At 30.7% G+C, this 11,096-nt stretch overlaps 1 protein-coding gene across 1 annotated transcript; it reads right to left on the reverse strand.

The window, feature by feature from the left end:
* Positions 1–4,472: 4,472 nt before the first annotated feature.
* Positions 4,473–8,475, reverse strand: LOC131853740 (carboxypeptidase B-like). Its single transcript, XM_059204762.1, has 5 exons — positions 8,398–8,475; positions 7,586–7,936; positions 5,831–6,082; positions 5,203–5,391; positions 4,473–4,619 (listed from the first exon to the last, which is right to left on the reverse strand). The coding sequence occupies exons 1-5, from the start codon at positions 8,473–8,475 to the stop codon at positions 4,473–4,475; spliced, it is 1,017 nt and encodes a 338-aa protein (XP_059060745.1).
* Positions 8,476–11,096: the final 2,621 nt, after the last annotated feature.

An 11,096-nucleotide genomic window follows, 5' to 3' on the forward strand; every position in this document is an offset into this window, starting at 1 on the left:
GGCTAATTAAACTATTATACGAAGATAATCGTATTACGGTTCATGTAAAGCCGTATTTTTGACATACATGTGTGACAACACTGGTGACACCAAAAATACTTAATAAAAAAAAAACAATTTAAAAACCATATTTAAAAAAATATGGAATAGCATAAACGACATTGTGTAAGTATTTTGCGAATTTAAAGTGATAAATATAACCACATATTTTTTTTATACTGTTACCAAATTCCACCGAGAGGAATGTAATCGATATAAATATTGTAAAGATTGTAATCATATTATAGAGTTTATTACTCTATAATATGATTACAATCTATTTATTAAGGATAAACAGAGGCAATCTGTTTTTTCGTCCAAATTTGCATTGTCGTTTGCTTACTTAAATAGTAAATACTAAAATAGTACTATAAAGAAATAGAATGGGCAGTAAAAATTAAATAAAATTTACGTTTATCTGGTCTCATTCGTATTTCTAAATATAGATATGGTAATAGGTATTATAATAGTTGTTAAATTAATGAATATTAATAAAAAATATATGTGGAATGTTTGTCGATTCTATTTATATTCCAAGTTTTCTCACAAAATAAAGCAGCCTGTAAACATTGCATACAGAAAGATAAATGTATAGAAATGGTGTCTAAAATTTTTAAAGTATCTTTAAGGTTAAGATTAAGGTTAGGTAAGGCATTAAGGTCTATTTTCTAAATATTTTTTAGGTAATTCTGACATAATTTGATTCGGTGTTTTTAGAAAAGTGTGTACTCTCATAACGTAGTAATTACTTGTACACTGAAGGACAGCGAAGCAATAATGATTATTTTTTGGTTGTGGAACACGGAATATTTTCTTATATATTGTACTTATACATTTGGTAGTTAATATTAAAAATAAATAGCTCTATATAGACTGCGACTGGCCGCGACCGGTATGCGTCAGGGCTTATAATGAACCTAATTAACGGTATGCAATGCATACTGGTAAATTGAGTTACGATTTTGACTTTAATTTTCATACTTTCAAGAACATTTTTGACTGTCAAAATTATTTAAAAATTGGTACAAGTATAAAAAGCTTTTTCATTTATTAGTTGTTACATTTTATAAACTGAACTGTTTTATCTGGTCTAGTCTAATTACATTGTCTGATCATATTTCTATTATACCTACTAGCATGTATTTCAGCTGTTTTTTTAGATTAAAAATAGCTTGCATCCGTCCTCGTAATAGCAATCTACAAGCCAAATTCTGTTAAGACACGTGGAAATTGTTTGGTTGTGAAATGGTAAGAAACCGGTAAATAAACACACATAGAGACAGATATATTTCATTAAATACTTACTAAATATAATTTAGAGTATTTATATAATAGCTATGTGGTTTAAACATCAACTTTCTAGATATTTTTATTATCATATCATAGGTACTTGGCAATCGGAACGTTAGTCAAAATTTACATCGCGCATCTCCGGATAGCAAACATGAACGAAGGAATCCATAAAAAGGCACGAATCTATCTAAACATTATCAAGCATTAAAATGAAATGTCTAAAGTGCGAAACCGTAAACGAATGTAGGACAACAAACATGATTTCAACTTGATTTCGATTGTGAGTAGCGGAGGAGCGAGCAAGAACTCAGTTGAACAATCAAAAGCAGTTCGGTTAATGAACCACGATGACACTGATGGTAACTCCTACGCATCGGTAACGGAACGGCATTGTGGTGTTCGATATAGCGGGAAGAGTCCATTATCTGATTTAACGCGGCTTTTGTATTAATGTTGTTTTGTGCTTGTTTCGTTTCCGATTAATGCATTTAAGATGGTCATTAAAATTTATACGTATAATAATTGTGGAAAATCACGGGATCTTACTACACTTGGTTGGTGTTACGTAGCCAATTTTTGTTACAACTTACACTAAATGATTTTGTCTTACTACACATAAACATATATTCTACATATAGACTTTTCCAATTTTTGTGAGAATTTCCAATGGTATTTGGTGTTGCAGTTATATACAGTTGCGTTCATAGCGAGAAATTAAAAAAAAATCACTGAAATGAGCCCGTTACTTTGTTTCTGTCGCAGCAGACCAAGCATAACATACATATTTATGTGTGTTATGCTTGGAATATTTACCCATAACATAATATGATAAATATTCTGTATGCTGCAGAATAATAAATAACTGTGGAAAAAGTTTAAAAATATACGGGTATTGTTTTCTGAATCGCTTTGGATTTACTTGTATAGACACGTAATGCTGTATCCGACCGATTTTCGGCGATGGCGACCATAGACACGTACACGGTATTAGTCCCGCTTGTAATGGATTTAAAATAGTGCTCAACTCTCAACTCAACAATCACGTTCATGGTATTAATGAATTTTGTCCATTCAAACACAAATGGTAACGGAAATATTGTGAAAAAATATAGAATTTTTAATACATACATGAATGTTCATTAGTCAGTCTGTTATTTTTAAAGGGACAAGCGGGAGAATGAATCTTATTGAAATGTATATATATATATATATACAATATATTTTAGATTGTATCACGAAAACAAATATGGGGTATTATTTTCTTGGAAAAAGCAGTCGAAGTCGTCAGTACATCAAGTAATTTTTATTTCGAAAGTGTTGTTGTGTGTTTTTACCTATAAAACCAAACCAAAATAAGTATAACTGAACGAATCTTAATGAAATTTGATATGTATCTTATCTTAATATAATATCATCAATGCTAGTTGGGATTTCAAAAACAGATATAGGTTATCATTTATTTAAGATAAAGCAGACTACGACTCTAGTTAAAACTAGTAAGTATTAATACGAAAATGTGTCTATCTGTTTATGATGGAGATATTCAGTGAATATAGTAGTAGTAATATAAAATATAATAGTAAGTACAATTTAGTCTTGTTTTCATCACAGTTGCACATAAGTCATATTTAACAATGTTGTCTTTGTACTTGGCTTACTTGGCAACAATAATACTAATTTTAAATGTGATGGATTATTCTTGTTATTCTACAACCAATGTGTCAGTAGTTTGTTACCTTTTCTCCACTAACTTAACTTTTCTTAATATTCGATATGAAGATTGGACGAGAACGGATAGGCTCTTATATATAAGAAAAATGGAGCATAAGAGTACGTAAATCATATATGCAATTAAAATAACATAATATAGACGACAGAAACGATGCGTTCACTTTCTTTATTCTCTCTTATACCTAACTCCTTTTGTATGCACAACCAGTTACTGGACAAAACGTGTGTTGACACACTTGCATTTTACACGTGCGTTGGAATTAAATCGGTGAATTAATGATACATCGGTGGTTTTTTACGGTGCGGAATTTCAACATGTAGTAATAACCAAGTAGTGCATGCTAGAAACTGCGATCATGTTTCTAGGGTAGCAATGCTAAGTAGACTGTGCGCAGTGCCAATAACCGATGACGCACGTGTTATAAACACAGAGAAAGTGCCACCATAATATTTGCCAAATATTCTATCCTTTATCAATTGAGTACCTATAGTTGTAAATGTTTTTATTCGTTGGTATTTCGTGGCTGAGTATATAATTGTGACAACATAGATATAAATTATTTTTTTTAATCGGTACTGGAGAGTCCTATATTTTTCTTGTATATATACAATATCTTGTATTACACGAACTTCAAACTGAAGTTTGATAATTATTATATGAGTCACTTCGACGTTATGAATTTTACCATGTAGATACAATATATTTTTGAATGAAGCAACGAAATATAATTGAAATAGCTAACTAGTTGAAGGCCCATTTGATGGTAAGTGGTAACAGCCGCCTATATACGAGTACATTAACAGCACCACTGAGATCACCTCATCAAGTGACGTTATTGATATTATCCATTATCATTACATAGGATTAAACTATTATGTTTCCATATCCTGTAATTTCACTGCCCTTCACTTGAAATTATAGGTCACAAAACAGGCTCCTGATATCGTGGCTGAAGCAGATGAGACTGAGGTACCTACTCAAAAGATTTTTTCCACAAAGTCCACCTTAGTACGCATGTACTAGAACATGGTTTACAGAAAAGGGTCACCTAATGGTATGCTTCGGGAGAGGCCTACCCTGCAGTGGACTACAGTAATCTGATGATTATAATACGATCAGTAGTGTATGGTAGTGTTTAATTAGATTTCTTCTTTAAGTATCTAATGTGGAAACGATTAGTAGTTTATTCTTATTTAGTATTTACTTAAATTTCTTCTTTAAGTACCTAATGTATAATTGTACATTACTTGTAAAATTTACAGTTATATATTTGCCACAATTATGAAATAAGAAGACATATATAATTATTACATTTCTATACTCAAATCTCATACTGTTTATTAACATATATTTATCTGATTTATCAAATTAACACAATATTGAATTTAAAATCTTTAATAATAAATAATTAAACATCATTATTGTGTATACTTTTCCATATATTAATGAAAACAACATCGATCAGACGTTTCCAAATTTCAACTAAAGCTGCATTAGACGTTTCATAACTGTATGGTTGCATTACAAATTCTAGAGCATAAGGGATACCATACACCTGCAAATATAAATAAACATTTTGGGTAATTTTTTTGTTTATAAATCAAAGCTCACTCCAATTTCAATAATTTTGAATCCCCGAATTGTGTATTTCTATTATCTATGGTATAACCTTTATAGTTGTTGAAATACACCGCTTTATGGCAGATGAGCAAAAAATAGATATATTGCCCCAATATCATCGCAGTATTAACTATAACTGGTACCTATACTGGTACCTTTTTATCAAAAGGTCTAATATAAAGTAATCATATACTAAAACATAAAGTAATAATAAACTTGAAAAGCGATAATTATATTATTAAACATACAAAATTTAACCTAACCTTGGACAAGTCTAGTCCCAAGCTAAACAGAATATGTGTTATGGGTTACTAGACAACTGATAGAAATACTGAAATCATTTAGCTTGTATAATTTATATAGAAAACACACAGATTTCAACATCGGACTTATGAATATAAATGCTACAAATCGAATCTGCTACTAAACCGCCAGGTCACCAATACCGCCTGAATGTTTACACTGCCACGTTACTCAAGATCATATGACATTTTTTTTTAACTAAATAATATACGTACCGTTGATGCATAATCAACGCTGGAACCTTGTATCTTTCCATACCAGTTATTCAATGAGTCCACAGTTACTGACATGATCTTGAAGCTTGCATTTCTTATAGCTTCATCAATTTCACCTCTCAGATCTATATATTTATCGTCATCTGACTGAACGTCTGTATATCCTTTTGGGTATAGTACTGCATCACCCTTTACAAAATATTAATAGAATTTAATTCAATTTCGAACGTATTCATGACTATAACATAACATCATCTGTTTTTTAGATATTCATAAAGTGGAAACAGACATACTTTCGATTTATAATATTAGTATGAATGAGATGTTATACAAAAAAGAATACTGCAAAAAGTCGTCTGCGCAGCTTGCTTTGTAAGCTGTCTTTTGGTTGTAGAATACAGATTAAGCAGTTAAATTACAATATAAGAGAACAGAGACAACTTATTTTTCTGAAAAGGCAATGCATGAGTGGTTTAGGGGTATAATATGATATGATAACGTGATATCTGTACTACCATTATGTTAGCTCATGTGTATAGATGACAGTTACTGCTTGGTTGAATTTATGAGTGATTACTTCGCATCAGCTTGTTACATAAAAAAAATATATTGTGTTTGTAAGACATACCTTAAAAATCTCATGGTTAAATGAACCTCCATGTACATTAATGTATGCAATGATCTTATGACTGTACCGATGAAATACATCCCGTATTGCTCGAGTCTCAGCTTCTGAAAACGGCTCAGACCCAGGGTAATGCGGACTACACGTACTGATCCCATGGGAGGTATTCCAGGCCACGTCGAAGTTTCGGTCAAGAGCTACTCCCAAGCAAGGAGACAATGGAGAAGAGTTTTTATTCCAATTTGGTTCTGACGACTACGGCAAAAAATAGTATTATATATTTAATAAAAAAAGTGAAGTCTCTTTCTTTATCATGTAGTCTTAGTTAGTTTGCCATGTAAATTAGTTATATAATGGCGATTCTTTTTCATAATTCGGAGATATTTCGCGCATTGTTAAATGGTTGTCCCAAAATGAGCGGAGCCTTAGTTATCTGTTTTTTATTTTAAATTCTGACATATTACAAGTAAAACCTCTAGGTCCAAATCCAATACAAATAAGCATATTACTATTGAACGTGGACCGAACCCACAACTATCAATGTGGTTGTCTTAACCTGGCATATGTCTCGTTTGTCGATATTTTAATATAGATTTTACTAGCCGTTATCCGCAAATTTGTCTGCTTTTTTCGAGATGAAAGGTAGTTCACGTCAAATTTTAAGCATTCACGTAGTCGTGAAAAGAACATATGTACGTATTTAAATATTAGTAGATATGAATAACTTGTGATATTACATTATATAACCAATTTCTAATTTCCAGCTAATGCAGTACTAATGTAATTGTAATTAATCTCACTTAGAAATATGGTGCAATTAATCTTAATAACCATTAGGTAAATTAGTGGTCTTACAATTCGTTACATTTGTTAATTTTCAGTGAATTATTATCGCCACGAGAATCATTGGACCATACACAAACAAGTAAGTATAAAACGTAGTATGTTATCAAAACTCCACAATCTTTTAAATACATAAATCAAATTGTGAAAACTATTATATTGCATGACACGATGATGAAATAATTTTCTAAAAATGACTATATAAATATATGAGATCCCTATGCGTTGCCATTCCAATATCAACGCATGAGTTATGAATGAATAAAACTCTTTATTGTTCCTCTCACAGAAAATACAATTATGTATAAAATGATAAAAAAAAATACAATAAACGAGACAAAGAGGTAACAATGGGCGGCCTTATCGCTAAAAAGCTGGTCTGGTAGAGGTGTAATTATGATAACAATATTGGAAGAAATGTTATAAATATACATATAACATAATACAATACAAAATAATATAATAAACTTACATATACATACATATATATGAATATATATACAATCACACATACATACGACCGTAATACTACTATTACGATAACTTACGTAAATAGTGGTTTTTGATACCTAATTTGAAGCTCTGCAGTGATTTTAGTCTTTAGAGTTATATTAGGGGTCTCACATGATAACATGATGGCCATAGTGCTACTATTATTATTATTAGTGCTATTATGTTAGGTTATGTACATACGTGACGGTTACTGCTTACCACCAGATGGTACCTCGTCACCTCTGTCTGTACGTTCGCCATATTCACACAAACTAATCAACGAACTTACCTACTGAACTACAAAATATAAATAATAATTACCCAGGACAATTGACACAAAGTTATCTAGTCTCAATTTTAACAAAGCAAACAGAGAACATATGCCCAAGTCACACTTTACTAATAATAATTAGTAACACCTACGTGTAAAGAATATCCATCCGGATTAGCCATCGGTATTAGGAAGATATCGAATTTGTCCAAATGTGATAAATAGTAGGATACAAGTTGCCTAAATTTATTCTCATTGCTCAAACAATAAATATCATGAATTCCCATTACGGCGAGTCCGTGGACTATGAATATAATTTTTTTTTCCGGGATTTCATCCACATATTTGCTGTCAGTAGCTCGATAGTATTTCCCTACATCGCTCTTTGCTTTTGTTATTTTAAGGAGTACTATATCTTTGTATTCAATCGTTCGACCAATGACTTCAATTGTGATATTTGCATTTGGGGACATCGATCTTAATCGTTCCATTTGATTTAATATCTGAAAATGTATGTTTGTATTATTAAATTCGTTATTATACCACTATATTGACATATCACTATTGTACACGGGTAAAGCCCAATAATAGTCAATAACATCTGGCGATTCTTTTATTGACTCCCGAGATAAAGATTCGCCTAGTTCAATATCCAATCAACTTTTGTAATATGTTTCAAATATAAATAAATAATTTAGTCTAATAGCACCACGCTGGCCATGCGACTAGGTTTTATTTTATGATTTTCTTTTCTTATACTGATGTATGGCGCTTTGTGTCAGCAGGCATGGATATAAAATGGAATAGTAACACCAATATTATAGATTTCTCTGCCCTATCTCAACTGCTTCCTTCAAAGGAAACACATCTTACAAAGCAAGCTGCTCGAGTAAAAGTTTTGAAATAATTAAAATCTAACTCCGTATAATTAACACAATATCGTTAAAGTATTATTGTAACTTACGTTGTACGGATTGAGTTCATAGGTTACTTTTTCTTCATTTAATCTTACAGTACTATGTCTGCAAAGAACATTAGCCATGTTTACATTTTGGGATAAAATAATGTATTTAAAATTCTATATTTATAATAACGACGCTCTTTGTGTACAAAACAATGCGTTTAGAATCTTGTCGCTCCCAAGGTACAGTAGTGGATGTGAAATATTACGGAACCCTCCACTGATACTTTTAAGTAATAATACTAAAAAAATCTCAGTACTATTCAGATTAAGGAAAGCGCCGCTAGATTCAAAAATGGTATAACAGAAATTTTCCCCTCCAGGTGCACTGGACACCGATGCACTATTACGATTCCAATGCCTCTAAAGAGGAGTGTAAGTATATGAACTGAATGTATAGTATATGTATATCTATTTTATTTTGAAAGCAATCGGGATGGGTCGCTAGTTATTTATATACACTACTAACTTAGCCTACGAGGCATATTTACTAACTATAATATAAATAAACTAAGAGAGATATGACTATCACTCTTGTACTTACTTATTGTTCTTTTCTGTATACTGTAACTTATTTACAACAGTCATTCTAGTCGATCTGTAAATTAAATTAGTCGAAGGTAAATTAATAGGTATTATGGACCCTAGGTGTATTTATATTAAGCATCATCTTAAATTGATTAAAATTCACATAAGCCCTTCGCTTACACTACATATACTAATAAAAGACTGACGCTATTGAGTAAAAACAATATATGTGTCATGACTGTGAAAGGGCCCTCACTGAACACTGTACATTAAATAAAGACATGGCAAACTTAGGCCTCTGCTTAACAAATATTTGCAGATTTTGTCAAAATGAAGAGGAAACGTCACTACACGTCCTGTGTGGTTGTAGCTCGCTCATATATTATATCTCCTTTAGAAATCATTCTAAAAGAGATATTTTATTTATGGTCGCGATGGTTTTTATCTCTTCCTCCGTTGTGTGTGTAACACAACCTTAAGATAAATACCATTGCGACTAAAAATATCCTCCACAATAAATAGATCTCCGTTGGTTAGCCAAACACAGCTAAGACACACATCCTCCAAAAGAAGAAATAATAATATTTTCAAATATATTTCAATAAGCCACCAACGATTTCATTAATTCTTTTATTTATGAAATAATATGGCGTTGTACATATATTTATATTTAATGTCATTTGTTTATTGTAAACTAGCTACCAACCCCGGCTTGACACGGCGGACGTACGGACACGCTTGTGACACGGGTGTACATGTATTATACACATAAACCTTTCTTTTGAATCACTATATTTATTAAAAAAACCGCTTCAAAATCCGCTACATAGAAATATATAATAAATAAATAAATACAATTTAATGATGCCGTCTACAATTATACAAGCGCACAAAGCCGCAAGCACAAGTAGCAATAATATAAAATTTATATACCGCAATTGCTGCTTCCTAGGTTTTTGCTTAAACCTGTGCTGATGAACCTTCGGCCATTTCTCATGTATATCCGCTTCCATGGAATGATAACGCGATGTTCGTTGCCTGAGTATATTCTCTTTACTGATAGGAACAAAATCCTCTAAATTTATTATTAATGATATATTGCTATTTAAAAATAAGGTGTAGGTAATAATTAGAAATAAACGTATATACTTTTAAGAAATTTATGATAGGAAACACAAAAATAAATTCTAGAAAAACTGTTATTGACCAAAAGTCTTTACTTCTGTGTTTTATTAATCAAACCGTATATATATGACAAACTATATGAACATTTTTTTACCTTTTATTATTTATTTTTTCTCCATTGTGCCGAAAGTGAAATCTCTCCACTTTGCCATATTTTTTCGTGTGCATAGTTTTTCTGTTATATTTCGTGTCTGGTACCCTAAAACATTCATTTAGTTTTACGTTTTTGTATATTTACTTACACTAATACTTTAAATATAATTACAATACTTATTGATTATAATTCTATTGTAATTAAAACCTTAAACAGACTATATTAATTTACTCCTATTACAGATTTGCACGAATAAAGTACTGGTAATATTGGGCAAAAATAAAAAAATCATTGTTTAAGTATAACTTCTAATTAAGAGTATACGTTACCAAAACTCCAAAGTGTTGTTATTTTTAGCTGAAATAAAATAAAATATTCTTGTACTCAAATTACTAAACATAGTAGACGACTGAATTAAATAAAATAATAACAACGTATACATAACAACTCACCCGTAGATGACTCATAACTAAAAACATATAAAATAATTGTTAGAAATTTAAATGTACGCATTATTTTATTTATAAAAAAGTAAGTAATTATTACGAAACAAATTTGATTTAACGCATAGTTTATTTTCACGGTACGTTTTACTTGTAGTCATAAAAACAATTTATTTGCATTATAAATCATATGGTATGGAATGAAGTTATTGGCAGTTCCCTTATCTATTATATTTTATAGTTTCAATACAAATACATACACCACTATAAAATTTGTTTTCAACACTTGCATACTTTTTCTACTTACATATTTTATTGGCTTGGGGCAATTTAAAGAAATGTATACGAAACAGTTTCAATTGAATAAAACAAGAGTTTTAATTTCCATTAATAGTGTTTTTTGCAAACTTTCCAAAAAAATATCTATTGGTCTTTATACATATATGAGTTAA

The sequence above is a fragment of the Achroia grisella genome, unplaced genomic scaffold (genome assembly GCF_030625045.1).
Source record: "Achroia grisella isolate CSIRO2021 unplaced genomic scaffold, CSIRO_AGI_Agris_v1 utg906, whole genome shotgun sequence".
NCBI lineage: Eukaryota > Metazoa > Arthropoda > Insecta > Lepidoptera > Pyralidae > Achroia > Achroia grisella.